At 43.3% G+C, this 13,529-nt stretch overlaps 1 protein-coding gene across 2 annotated transcripts in view; it reads right to left on the bottom strand.

Annotated features, from left to right (window-relative positions):
- The window catches only part of igf2r (insulin-like growth factor 2 receptor), a 30,513-nt gene that overhangs the window by 3,862 nt on the left and 13,122 nt on the right, over positions 1 to 13,529 (bottom strand). Inside the window, exons 20-50 of one of the 2 annotated variants that reach the window (XM_041064042.1) lie at positions 13,421 to 13,516; positions 13,195 to 13,296; positions 12,823 to 12,985; positions 12,319 to 12,495; positions 12,014 to 12,160; positions 11,517 to 11,695; positions 11,184 to 11,271; positions 10,856 to 11,065; positions 10,613 to 10,743; positions 10,243 to 10,346; positions 9,354 to 9,487; positions 8,938 to 9,134; positions 8,680 to 8,806; positions 8,347 to 8,478; positions 7,530 to 7,689; positions 6,873 to 6,981; positions 5,910 to 5,991; positions 5,619 to 5,752; positions 5,195 to 5,344; positions 4,922 to 5,080; positions 4,550 to 4,760; positions 4,162 to 4,314; positions 3,489 to 3,723; positions 3,060 to 3,196; positions 2,606 to 2,723; positions 1,892 to 2,038; positions 1,602 to 1,786; positions 1,300 to 1,486; positions 1,038 to 1,184; positions 873 to 942; positions 170 to 454 (exon numbers count right to left, since the gene is read on the bottom strand). In XM_041064042.1, the coding sequence (XP_040919976.1) occupies positions 170 to 454; positions 873 to 942; positions 1,038 to 1,184; positions 1,300 to 1,486; positions 1,602 to 1,786; positions 1,892 to 2,038; positions 2,606 to 2,723; positions 3,060 to 3,196; positions 3,489 to 3,723; positions 4,162 to 4,314; positions 4,550 to 4,760; positions 4,922 to 5,080; positions 5,195 to 5,344; positions 5,619 to 5,752; positions 5,910 to 5,991; positions 6,873 to 6,981; positions 7,530 to 7,689; positions 8,347 to 8,478; positions 8,680 to 8,806; positions 8,938 to 9,134; positions 9,354 to 9,487; positions 10,243 to 10,346; positions 10,613 to 10,743; positions 10,856 to 11,065; positions 11,184 to 11,271; positions 11,517 to 11,695; positions 12,014 to 12,160; positions 12,319 to 12,495; positions 12,823 to 12,985; positions 13,195 to 13,296; positions 13,421 to 13,516 (4,656 nt within the window). The remainder of the gene's footprint in view (positions 1 to 169; positions 455 to 872; positions 943 to 1,037; positions 1,185 to 1,299; positions 1,487 to 1,601; positions 1,787 to 1,891; positions 2,039 to 2,605; positions 2,724 to 3,059; positions 3,197 to 3,488; positions 3,724 to 4,161; positions 4,315 to 4,549; positions 4,761 to 4,921; positions 5,081 to 5,194; positions 5,345 to 5,618; positions 5,753 to 5,909; positions 5,992 to 6,872; positions 6,982 to 7,529; positions 7,690 to 8,346; positions 8,479 to 8,679; positions 8,807 to 8,937; positions 9,135 to 9,353; positions 9,488 to 10,242; positions 10,347 to 10,612; positions 10,744 to 10,855; positions 11,066 to 11,183; positions 11,272 to 11,516; positions 11,696 to 12,013; positions 12,161 to 12,318; positions 12,496 to 12,822; positions 12,986 to 13,194; positions 13,297 to 13,420; positions 13,517 to 13,529) is intronic. The other variant, XM_041064043.1, reaches the window with a different exon arrangement.

The raw sequence follows: 13,529 nt of genomic DNA, 5'->3' as shown, positions 1-13,529 counted from the left end.
AATTTAAGTTCATCAACTGTTGTTACTTAACAGTTCTGACTCAGGACCTTAAGGGTTTGGATCAAGTAGCTTGTGAAAAACAAGGTGAGTCAAATTAACAAGGCTGCAAGAGTATTTTTAAATGAGTAAGACGCAGTAACACCTGGACTGATGTGGAGGCAACACTCACCTGTAGGAAGGCACTGCGATGAGCCGCAGAGTGTCTCGACAGTCCGGACGATTTCACCACCTGCACCCCCGGGACGCTCAGCACCTCGTCCTCGCTGTCGTCTTCCTGGTCGTCCAGCGTGAACGAGCGCAGACCGTCTGTATTGACAGGCTTGGTCGTGATGTGACCGTTGCCATGGTTACTCCTGCCCCGGTGGGACGACAAGGAAGAGGATGTGGGAGGGGCTTCGAGCTCCTCCATCAGCCACTCCATCTCCTCCTCGCCCCCTTCTTCGTCCATGTTGACCTGAACATTTAAAGGCGAGTTAGTGCAAAGTTTTGTTCTTTAAAAATTATTCGGTTATCCTCATCAAAGAGCTGTGTACAGTCAGGCCGCCATAATTCAGATTTTGGATCCGGAGATGGAGACGATCTTTGAGCCACCTGTAATTATGTGACTGTAGCAGCTTGTGGCTGTACCTTAGATATTTTTTAAGAAAGCATGAAAACCAAACACCTGGGTTTCAGTCTGTAAATTGTGTGAATGAAGTGACAAAAAAGTAAGAGAAGAGGGATCTAAATACCCCACTGAATCAGATGCAGCATCCTTTAAAAGCACAATTTCAAATTGAAGTGCCCAGCTGGAAATGCTTACCTCAAACACACTGGAATCTGAAGCAGCTTTCATTCATTGGAGGATTCAGTCATTCATTCGATCAACCTACCTTGGAATATTTATAGGAGACCTGGTTTCCTCTCCTGCAGCAGCCAGCAACCTTCTGGATCACAAGTTCCCTGGAAAGAGACAAAAACAAGGAAAACAATAATGTCAGGTGAAAAAAACAAACAAAAACAAAACACATCCAGCCAAACGATGCCTGTGGCCTCACCTTCTCTCTCTCTTGTGGAGCAAAAATCCCAGCAGACAGACAGACAGACCCACCAACAGGAGGCTGAGCACCACTCCCGCCGCCTGGCTCCGCCTGGAAAGAGCTGAAGCGTCGCTGCTGTCGTCGTATGACTGTGTATCAACAGTTCTGCAGGACAATTTAGAAAGAAGCCTTACACAGATTTGCCAAGATTTCTGTCTGGAGTAAAAAGTAAATTATAGTTTTATGTCTTGTACAATTAAGTGCAAAGGTGTTTACTCACGTCAGACCACACACAGCGTTTGTGTGCCACACAAACAGATACTGGCATCCGTCCGTCTCCAGCACGAACTCTGGGATGCCGACACCTGCCGAGGGGTTACAGTGGAACGTGATGGTGGAAGACACGGTTTTGGTTTTCTCTCGGCCACACTCTGACTCAGAGGGCACCGACACTTCCAGGTTTCCTCCTGATGGAAAAGCAGAGAGGATGTTGACATGGCCTTAGTGATCATTTTCAGCTGTGACTGAATGACTCTGTTCACAAATAAAGACAACGGAAACGGGGGCCAGCAAATGAATTACCTCTGATGTAGTACGTGGCTTTGCTGGAGAAACCAATCTTGCGTCTGTAGGATCCGTTGAGCTTCACCTGGCAGATGTTGGCACCGAGGCAGCTGGGCAGGGAGTTGTTGGTGATGCCCGACAGCTGGATGTGATAGATGTAGCGGTCACCGTTGGGCCGGATGTCTCCAGATGCCTGATGGTGGCTAAGTGAATGAATGTGGGCAAAAAGAAGAAAATTGAAATTCATCTGATTGAAGTAAATATAATTTCTGATTCTGATCACAGTCCAGAATTTCCCCCCTCCTTACCTGAAGTAGAGCACTCCCAGGCTGAGGCTGACTCCAGTGTCAGGAACCTGTATCGTCCCGTTCACCAGCTCCACCTCGCGCTGCTTCACCACACACGCCAACCGAGTCTCCCAGCCAATCACAAACTCGCATGATGCCTCATCAACACTGCTCACACAGACACATCCACAGATAGAGAGGAGATACTGTTAGGAGAGCTGCTCAATGCACATTTAAGAAAGCCATTTGTAAGATTTTAATTTAACTAACATATTTAAAACCAAAAAACATGTTTACTTCCCTCTAAAGTAAACATTTAGTGGGAAGTTAAAGCAAATGATATTGTGGTAGTGAAGTACATAAACTTAAAAATATAAATTTTCTAGAAACTAACAAGGAAAGCTGGAAAAAAGACAATTTAACACTTCGGTATAAAGCATTTATATTCAAAGCAGACAAGCTCATGGCTGTGAACACGTTTAAGTCAGCTGAGAAAAAAGAAATGTTCTGCAAAGCACCTCAAACAAAAGAGAAAGTTTAACTTTAAAGACAAACACAGAGTTCTGTCATTAACTGGCAGCTGGAAATGCTGAACCAAAGAGTAAATGAATGTTACTGCAGAATGTGGTTTATTGTCTATTACAGCATCATGTGTCGTAAAGATACAAAAACCACAGATGAAAATCTTTAAATCTGTGAAAAAATTCACTTCACTGGTGTGTGTGTGTGTGTTACCTGATGAGCGCTGGGCGTCCAACAGTGGAGCCACAGCTCAGCTGAATCACAGTCTTCGCCTTCACTCCATTACCACAGACAGCATCTCCTTCCGAATACCTGACAGAGATCTTTCCATCTGCAGAGACATGAAAAAAGTTTGAGACATGATGATCAATTTTTCTAATGCACAAAAAAAAACACACTATCCAATATTCATCTATTATTGATTTTTTATTTGATTCTGTCCCTCAAAGCTTCCACTGCTTTCAGTCAATTTTAGGTGGTAAGTTAAAATATCCAGTGAAAGATCCAATTCCGAAAAAAAATGTTTTATCAATATCTGCTGTTAAATTCTTGTAAGAATGAACGTGAACTTAAGTACCAAACATTGACCTTGAGATATCACTACTGGCCCTTAAACAGTTCTACTGAGCATCAGTCGTACTGAAGTGTATTTGACTTGACTACCCACCAGTGTAGCTCATTTTCTGAGTGTAAACTTGTCCCAGGGTCTGAGTCTGTCCTGCTGCTGAGCGTCGACACACAGTTGCTCCTTCTGGACAACCTGGCAATCCACCGTGGATACCCTGACACAGGTTGATGAAATACCTGAAGACAGATAAACAGGAAAGGGGGTCATTTATGAACAAACTGAGCCAGGAAATCAAAGCTCAAGGGCTTTAGATGAAAACACTGTGAATTAAGAGTATTTCTAATTCGCAGTGCTTCGCTGATAAACTTCATTTATTACATTTCTAGCTCGATTTTTCTCTTTTTGGACTAAGGATAAAAGAAAAAGAAAAAGAAAAAACATGTATCGATGAATATGAAAATAAATCTATGATTAGAAGAAGGAGTTACACTGTAAATGGTACCTAACCATAACTAAACCCAGACTTACGAATCTCCTTTGTGGCTAAACTTCCACGGCTCAGTGAGGGAGGACAGGGTTCGAAGGTCGAAGGTCTTATGCTGGCTGACCAGCTTACACTCCATCTTCCTTGGGGGACAAACAGCACTGGTCTTCCACTGGAAAGTGGCTGAACAATCTGCCGTCTCTGAGAGCAGCTGTGGAGAACCATGGCCTGCAGACTGGTTGCAGGTAAACATTATGGAGGACTGACGTTTACCAGTGGCTGGAGAGGAGAGAGCAAAGCCAGAGTGAAGTGACGGGTGAGGTAATAAACAAAGCATTTTGAACATCAAGAAGAAATCAAGGAACCGCAATCATACAAATGAAATAACAAATCACCATTTACTTAATTTCTCCCTTTTTTGTGATTAAGCAGGATAAGTGTGTCACTGCATTTTTCCATAAGTCCCTGAATGCACCATCAACATTTTAATCTAACCAGCTTAACACCCTAAAGGTCAAATCATTTTTTGGTTCCCGCGCTCACAGCTCATAGACGTACTGTACGGGACGGGAACCAGTGAACTGGTGAAGATCCAGGAGGGTTGGAAGGTTTAAACAAAGTTTTGGTGGCATAATTGCACACTGGTGCTTTGAAATAGTGACATGAATGACCATTTTTCCCTGTCTTCAACTTTCCTGCTTAAAAAAAACCTGTCACCTGCACTGCAGAAGCCCCACTTCCTGTCCGTGTCATAGTTGGCGGTGGTGGCACACCACTTTCTGCCGTCTGTCCTTTCGTCTGTGGTGCACTCTGTGTACGACCTCTTCATGAGAATGAAGGGGAACACACATACCTCACCCTCGCCTGTCACTAGAACACACAAACACATAAACTACTCGTTCAGTTGCTTTCCAGTTGCTTGTTTTGATGTTTAATTTTGGAACTCAGGGTTTTACTGTTTAGTTTTATGTCGTATGTCTTTTGTTTTGTCTTTTAACATTGTGGGACCCTGTTGGAAATAAGTGTTTTCACTTTAAAATCTCATCCCTTGGAGATTGTAAGCCTTTTGAGGGGGTGGTAAATAAGGTAAGTACAGCAGACTTACCTGGCGGGCAGGGATCTCCCCCACCGTACTGCATCAGTACGGCCTGCTCTTCATGTCTGAAGTCCATTGTCATGGCGCTCCTGATGCCAAACGATGCAGCGAACTTGTCTGAAGCCGAACCAGACACCCGGCAAACTGTACTGTTCTTACAGGCCGGCTCTGCCACTGAGCCGCAGACATTGATGTGGTAGGTGCCGGAGGGTCCTGGCACCTAACATACAAAGACGTAACTTTACCACAATTCTTAACTGGTAGCCAGAGCTGCAGTCTAATACCTGGATTTGCTATGTTCTCTGACGACGGGAATATCCAGGTGTACCTCTAATCAAAGAGAGTTCAAAATCACTGGGATGCAATCTTGGTGGAGCTCACCTGGACTTCACCAGTAAGGGCCGAAAGGTCAAAGGTAAACTGGAGCTGGGAGTCAGTGAGCCGGCAGCCGCTGGTGTTGGTGGCATCTGAACAGACCACAGGTGTCGCCCACTCAAACAAATACACACATCCCTGCAGCCCCAGCATTTGTGGAGAGCCCTGGATACAGACACACAGGTTACCCGTTTGTTCAAAAATAAATCCTCAAAGATGCACAGTACCAGCGCATGTGCAAATATTGTCATCATCAAGGACATAGATGTGTGGACTGACCAGCTCCAGGCCTCTCTGACAGGTAAAGATAATCGTTGAACTGTAGTTCTGTGCAGGGTCAGCGACGCACTTGGTGGAGCTGGAATAGGTGATGAACACCTTCCCTGTTGCACTGTTGATCTCAGGACCATTGGTAGTGTGTCCAATGTCCTTTAAGAGACAGAAGAGAGTTAAAGAGAGAGGGTGTTAGAGACAGGATCAAAAAAACAAGCTCATCACCAGGAAAGAAAAAAGGAACAGACTATTTCAACAGTATTTTCAACCCCGCTTCTTCTTCCTCCATGATTTGCCTCCAGTTTTTAACTACACCTCTGGTTTTCTTTACAAGGCATCAAACTACACGGAACTGAGGTAAAAATAAATGGTCCTTTATCTACCCTGTCTGAAAACAGTGCAAAGGACAGCATTGGTCAGTGTATCTCACCACTGGTGGTCCATTATCAGGGTCCAAACAGACGGCAGCTCCAGGGGGACAGGTGACCCCGGGGATAGGGTTCAGAGGCAGACAGACGTTAATGTAGAAGTCTGGAGACCCATCACTTTGGTCCACTGCCTCATCTGCAAGGACGATATTGGGGAAGAGAAACAGAAACATATGCATGTTGTACAACACTTGCTCTGTGTTATTTTGAGAATGCATTTAGAGTTCCATCACTGCGAGCAAAAATTATCCGACGTATGAATTCTGCGTGTCGGTGGTCAGATGTTCACTCACCTGTTGCTGTGTAGTATCCACTGACATGAATCAGAGGAGTCAGGTCTATGGTAGCAGAGCCATTCCGGACTGAACATTTTACCTGAAAGATTAAAGGAAACAGGAATTAAAGAAGCAGGCTGTGGGTCAGAACACAAGGAAAAAGAATAAATTTTAGGCTTCAGAAAGCCAAACCCAAAGCAAAAGAACACAACCATTCTGAACTGCAGTGTTATTACTCTTTTATTGGCTATACAACGGCTGTCCAAAGTTTCCTTCCAATATTTGGTTTTCTAAATGCACCTGAGTTTAAAGAATTATTTTGGATATTGCAGGATGACCACCACTTCGCCCGACCAGTTCTCTGCTAAGGTGCCGGAATTGTTTTGGAACAAGTGTGTCAGAGACCATCCCACGCCTCTGCTGCAACACAAGTGTAATACTGCATTCCTGTCTCCTTTGATCATCCTTGAGAAATCTCTCAAAGTTGATTATAGTCCACCTGCAAACTACACTCAGCTGAAATTCAATTTGCTCTGTGAAATGGCTTATTAAGTGCTAATTTGTGAAGGAATGCAGCACATTTTCCACCTGAATATGTGGAAATAACTTCTTAATATAAAAACTGACCCTCTTTACAGTATCCTATTATTTCTGCAAAAAGCCAATATATCCACAACTAAGGGGCTGATAATAGTGTGTATGACAGTGTTTAGATGTTATGGTATGGTTTGTGATGTTGACCAGTTAGTTGAACTGCTATACAATATATCACGGCACACACAGGTTTTGTGTAATTCATAACAAACCATACACTTAATTTAATTTACTCATGACAACACATTCCTTTTCAGTTATTTTTTAACTATGTTGGATGGGTAAACCCTCTCTAGCCAAGATTCTTCAAAATACTTTATGAAGCAGACATTCTGAGAGTCACTGTACTCTGACTTATCGCACTGACAAACACACAAACACACTTACAGGCTGCTCACAGACCAGGGGTGTGTGGAAAGAGAAGAAGTGTGTGCAGGTTTCAGCATCTGAGTCAATGAGGACTGGCTCTGGGGGGGCGGAGCCCATGTTAGGCGGCCTACAGAAACACAAGGTAAATAATAATAATATTTCAGTCTCTCCCATAACAAATACATTACAGGACACAAACAGGCTGACAGCTCAAACACCTGCCAACAGATTTACGTTTTCCTCTTAAAAAAGTAAACATACTGAAGCTCAAAGAAAAAGTTTTTGGCTGATTTCTCCCAATTGCCTTGAAAACTTCTGCCAAAATACACTTGGTTTCCAGTTTATTAGGTACACCAAGCTAAAACTAATGCAGTCAAATATATATCTATCTATGCACTGTTTCAGTGACTTGGATTATTCTGTTATTCTGCTATATAAGTTTTCAGTCATCTCCACCTGAACGGTGTGGTTGTGGTTCACTACACTGCACTGTCATAGGCCATTAAGTATAAGGGCTTGGATTTTTTAAGATATTAAAGAGAAATACAAATACTTCATCTTAAAAAAGGTAACATAAGTTTATAAGTAGCTGCAGAAGAAAACAGAAATAAAAACCGTGATGACAAAATGACCAAAGCTAACTAGAAACGAGGGCAGAGGCTGAGGGGGAAGCACCTGCAGATAAAGTGGATGATGGTGCTGTGTTTGAGGTCGGGGTTTGCCGGGCAGGGACTTCCTCCTTCATACGTCAGCTCCACAACATGATCCTTGTATGCAAGTTTCCTGCTCACCTGACCACCGCTCACCGCTGTGCTGGCGTCCTTAATACACACAGCTAAAACACAACACGCATGTTAGAGAATGCCAAACTTTATGGTACATTTCTGATCTGCTGCTACGTTTTAACATTTTAATTAACTGTACGGCACATGCATCCCATAGCTGTCTGTTACTATGTACTCTGATGCAATTCCAGATGTGGATAAAACATTTATATACATTTATATACAAATTCAGACCTATTGTACAACTTTGGCTGAGATATGTGCTCTCTCAGTACTTTGCAGTTTATTGTGTAATATCTACTACACCCTGGTAAAACAGCAGTCAGTAATTTGAGAAGTATGGTATTTCAGGTCTGTCATTATGTTCCCTTTGGTGCTGTGTGTTGCGGTTGACAAACAGCGGTGACGCATGTCCTCAGTGTTACATAAACCACCCAAACGTATGAGCAAGATGAAACAGTAACCAGAAGAGAACTGAAGGAATTCTTAGTCAATCCATCCTCGTGTTAGAAAGTCTGATCTGTTCCAAAATAAATCACAGCCTTTGGTTTCTGCAAAGATTCTCTCGTAAGGAAAGAGACTCTGAATATAACTTCACCTAGTTCTGTTTAAAGAAAAGAATGCAGGTAATGTAGGTGTTAATGTGGTGTATATCCTAAAAAAATAAAGACCTGAAAGACGCTCTGTCACCGGGTGGATGCACATACCGCTTTCAGGGTTGCAACCAGTGTTGGCCACGCTTCCACAGATGTTTATGCGGAACATCTTCCTGTGCTCCTGATGATCGTAGACAGTGTAACCACCTTCCTTTGACAGGGTGTTCAAATCAAACAAATGACCTGAGGGAGAAAAGTTCAACATGAGACACCTTCGGAGGTCCCATTTTGTAGAAATATTAAAACTCCAGTACATCCTTAACCACTAACTCAAATACTGAAGAGATTTTTCCAGTTTTTACTGTCACCTGTCAACAAAACATATTAGTATGCAGGTATAACAGGTATGTGTATATTCATTGTGTATAGAACAGGCTGTCTGACCTGTAGCTGGGTTGGTGACCATGCAGTTGTCGTGTTGAGTGCTGTTCAGAGGGCAGGCAGCAGCTGTTAACCACAGGAAGGTGTAGACACAATCCTCAAGGGCAGAGATCAGAGTAGGCCGGGAGTCCTGGATGGGCGACAGGAACATGCTTGTGATTGATCGTCTGACAGACATCAGGCTCAAATTCAGACTACAAGAGTATGTATGTATCTGTCCAACCCCAACATATTCTGTGTAGTGCACAGTGTATTCCTCACCACTCTGTCTTTGTCACACTTGAAGCGGATGATGCTGCTCTTGTTGCGTTTTCCATCGGGACAGCCGTGGCCGCTGGTGTACTGCAGCTTCAGGATATTTCCATCCAGCGTAGGACCAGACTCCACCTGACCCAGACTCGCATATTCATCTCCGGACTTCAGACAGGACGCCGCACTGGAGGGACACTTCCACGAACCTATTACAAGAGGAGCAGCGGATTCATTTTCACGAATGTCATTTTCATTGTAATTTCTATAGAAGTGACGGGCAGTGAAAGGGACTAAATCAGGATGACCAAAATAAATAAAGATAAAGCAGACTAACCAGGGCCCACGGAAAAATCCTATTAGATCCCACAGTATTACTGTGTGCTTTACTGAATAAAGAACACAAGAGAATAATTCTGCACACTGACCTTGCTGCTGAACCAGCGACCTGCAGACATTAATGTAGAATCGTTTCTGGGTGTCCACAGTAGAAGGCTCCACCTCCCAGTTCCAAGAGTCCAGAGCCAGAGGGGAGAGGTCGTACGAGTGGCCCTGATCGTCACTGAGGACAGAACAGATGAGCACAGGGTGAAAATTCTGTTTTTTTCTGAACAGCTATTAACTGTTCCTGTTTTAATGTTGGTCATTACATTGTCGTTGCTGTCTGATCAGATACAGATATTTTCAGTTTCATTTTAATGCAACCGTGTGTTGAATTTCCAGCAGTGGATCATACTGTAACTGTGAAGCTTAATGCCGACAAAGCAAACTAAAAAATACTGATTTATAAGTACCTGTCCTGATTGTGTCTGCAATGACTCAAGGAGATGAGAAGGAATTCAAATCAATTCTAGGAAACATTTATTTCCTCAGATTATTTTTGACAGATCAAACTTTCTTTGTTCCTGTTTTTCTTTCTCTAGCAGATGGATCCTTGAAAACTTCCTTATTAAATATTGACTGACACTCAGGAGAATCTGTGGCTTCCACTTATAACAGCTATTTTCAGAAATACATTAAAAGTAGGATAAAATACTGGCAAATGGTGCAGGTCTGCTGCATGTAAAAAGAAACCTATTATAGCGTAAAAAGCGTAATTCACTCGTAATTAACCAATAAATCGGTCACATAGAAAATGAAGTTTAATTACACCAAAGACAGATTTTTACCCCATTATTGCCACAAGTGTTTATAATAAATGAATTACTGTTACGAAAAGAAGAAAAAGGAGAGAACGAGAAAAAGGAGAAAGAAAGGAAGAATACACAAGATGGAGCAAGAGGAAGGAGCAGGAGGAGGATGGAGGAGGATTGTTACTTGTAGGAGCAGCTGGTGGTTTTGACTGGGATGCAGGCCAGAGCGGTGGGCCAGTTGAACATGTAGGTGCAGTCTGGAGTCTCCTTGATAAACTGTGGTGCTCCCTTAACAAATGAAGCGACAAAACACACACAACAAGTCAACATCACTAAAAAGCTGTTGACCGCCTGTTACCTGACCCGGGTCACATTCTGTCTTAGTGGAAACAAACAACAAAATGATGCCTTTTCCAGCACATTACGCCGCATACAAATTTCTTATGAGGTCTCAGTCATAGACCAAGCTTCCTCAAAAATTTATAGCAGAGTCATTTATATCAGTAGCAGTGGGATCAGCTGATTTTCTGTCTTTGTGTGTGTGTAAAACTTACAGGATGCCTGTCAGGGTCGCAGGAGAAGTAAATCTCTGTTGACCTGTTGTATACTTTATGACAGGTCTCTCCGTTGGTGTAGTTCAGGATGATCTGGTCTCCCACATAGCTAAGAAACTGGTTTGCCATTCCTGAATGCATTCACACATGTGAAAACACACACATACACACAAAAGGGATAAACACAAGAACAATGGCACAAATACTGAATAAAAAAATCTGAATATGCATCGATTTCCGTACCTGCGATCTTGTGGTTGTTTCCGTCCACCTGGCAGGATGAGACCAGCCCGAGGCCTGTGTCTTTGTGGGTGCAGACGTCTCTCTGGAGCCCCCCGCAGACCGACAGGTGGTAGATGTACTTACCAACCCTGCTCGGGTAATCTCTTCCCTTCAGAGAGCTCAGGTTGAACTCGTAGCCACTCTTGGGGTCATGAACCCGACAGTCATCACCTGGGAGGACAAGTTTGGACAGTGACCAACCAGGCACCATATTGCCAGTACTGTCCTTAACTGCTCACAGATTTATTGTACAAATGATCCAGTGGCTGCTGTTTTAACATGTTTTTACCTTGAGACTTCCTGACTGGGCAGGCCTCCGATGTCCTCCAGATGAAGACATACTCACAACCATCTTTACGGTCAAACATGGGCGAGCCCTAGAAATTCAGACACAGAAGTCTGAGCTCATCATCTCAGCAAATGTGCAAGTAATTCTATGTCTCTTCTAATATGTCTGTGTGATTTTGGGTGATTTTCAGTGTTGCCTCATGATGCACAGCGTATTTGGTGCATGGATTTGATGGTAGAATGATTTCGCTGAGGCACATGGACTTAATTTATTCCTGATAACACTGGGTAATAGCTGGGAGAGGCTGGTCACAGTGGGAGCTCTGTCACTCACTGGGCTGTCGTCACACTGTAAGATGATGCGTGTTGAATAGCGGGATGTGGAATCACACTGGTCTCCGTTCTGATACATGATGCTGATGGAGCCGCCCTCCGCCACCTGCGGCGCGGACTGGACGTATCCCAGGTTGTAACTCTTCCCATCAATCACACCACAGGCACCCAAAGGACCCACTGTAGAGAAGAACATAACATGAATGAGTACAGGCAGTGACAGGGAAGATGTAATGTTTCTGACAATTTACTTTGTACTACTATGATTTAACACATTAATTTTAACTAAGAAATATTAAAGTTAGGTCTGGGGTTTATGAATGTATCTGAAATCACACAAAATCAAACTGCTGATCAGTGCAGCAGTAAACTGTTCCACTTTTCTGCTTTACATTAGCTTAAACTCAAGAGCTGCAGTCAAAAGGGGCTGCAACTAACAGATACTTTCACCATCTCTTAATTTCCTGAGTGCAGAGAAACATGGATGAGCATACTGACCTGGACAGTTGGGCACAGGGGGGAGGGGTTCGCAGATATTGATGTAAAACTTGTGAGATTTGTCTGTATTCGTATCTATGGCAATCCAGGGGCTGTCATCGCCGTTCCGGATGAGGTGACTCAGGTCATACTTATTTCCATGGGTGTCTAGAGGAATAGAAAGAGACATTTACACACTCGAGAAAAAGCAGAGGTGCATAAGGGGCCTTGTGATAGGCGTTTGTGTGTTGTGCTTGCTGATGATCTGCAGACACTACAATACTTCAACATACATCTGAGCTTTGTGTGTGAGTGTGTGTCCATACCACTAAACTTGCAGTCAACTGGAGCAGGGATGCAGGCCAGAGCAGTGGAGAACTCAAAGAGGACATCATGGACCACATGGCTGGGCAGAGAGCTCAACTCCTCTCGCAGCAGTTTTAATGAGCCAGGGTGAGAGTTTGGATCACACACGAAATTAATGGTAAAGGTGTCCCGAGTCGCTGCCGAAGAGGAAAATTTAAATGAAAAGATGGAATTGCATGTAAATGTACACAAAATCAAAGTTCACCTGGAGAGTTTGATCTTACTGTGTGTATTTGGTCTCTTCAACAAAAACAAGAAATTTAACTTCTGTTTATTTTTCTGCAGTGAAAAAATTGCACTCAATGTTACATCAATCTTACATATGTATGATTCTTCAAAACAAATCTTTGTAGCACTGAGCATGTTTCAGAGATCTTTAACTCCTGCTCCTACATGATTTGACTGCACTTATTTTAAATCCCTTTGGATGAAATGGTCTCCCAAATGAATCTCATGTAAAATACCTGTGGGATCATCCAAAGGTCCCTTATATATCAGTTTGAGCAGGCCATCAGAGGAGTACTGGAGGGTCTTCTCCACCCCCACTGGACTGATGGGGCGCCCTCCTTCCAGCTCACAGCCAGCCATGCCATCTCCACATTGTGCCACCTCTGAGCAGATATTCACCTGCAGGGTGGTAAATAGTCATTTAAAAACTTTGGACAGACGCAACAAAAAGCTAAAAAAAAAAAAGCAAGCTTTTCCAGACTGTAACTGCCTGCAGAGCATTGCTGCTAAACTGTAGTGTTCAGTGTTTTGTAAGTTCAAGCTCTAAATTTATAGCTGCATTTTGAGGACATGATTTACAGCTGGCAGAGTACTGTCACGTGTCTTACCAGGAAGTCCTTCCCATTCCCATTTGTCCTGTATCCAGTCTTGGAAGCCAAAAGCTGAAGGTTCAACTCAAAGCCAGTGTTGGGGTCCACAACAGAGCAGCTCTGAGACACAAGGATATCATGACAGAAAAAAAAATATTTTCAATGCTTTAAATTATTCCAGCCATTTTGAAATAAATTAAATGTCAGAGGAGATAGGAGTACGTTGTCATGTTGGTTAACTCACATTGTTCTTGGTGGTTCTGATGGCACAGGCTGCCTTGGTCTCCCACATGAAGTTGGCAGTACAGTTCTGGTACATGAGGAACCGTGGGCCCGCAGACTGCACAGAGGGG

Source organism: Toxotes jaculatrix, chromosome 19 (genome assembly GCF_017976425.1).
Source record: "Toxotes jaculatrix isolate fToxJac2 chromosome 19, fToxJac2.pri, whole genome shotgun sequence".
Classification (NCBI taxonomy): domain Eukaryota; kingdom Metazoa; phylum Chordata; class Actinopteri; family Toxotidae; genus Toxotes; species Toxotes jaculatrix.
The sequence above is the reverse complement of the archived record's forward strand: the minus strand, read 5'-3'. Positions and strand labels throughout refer to the sequence as shown.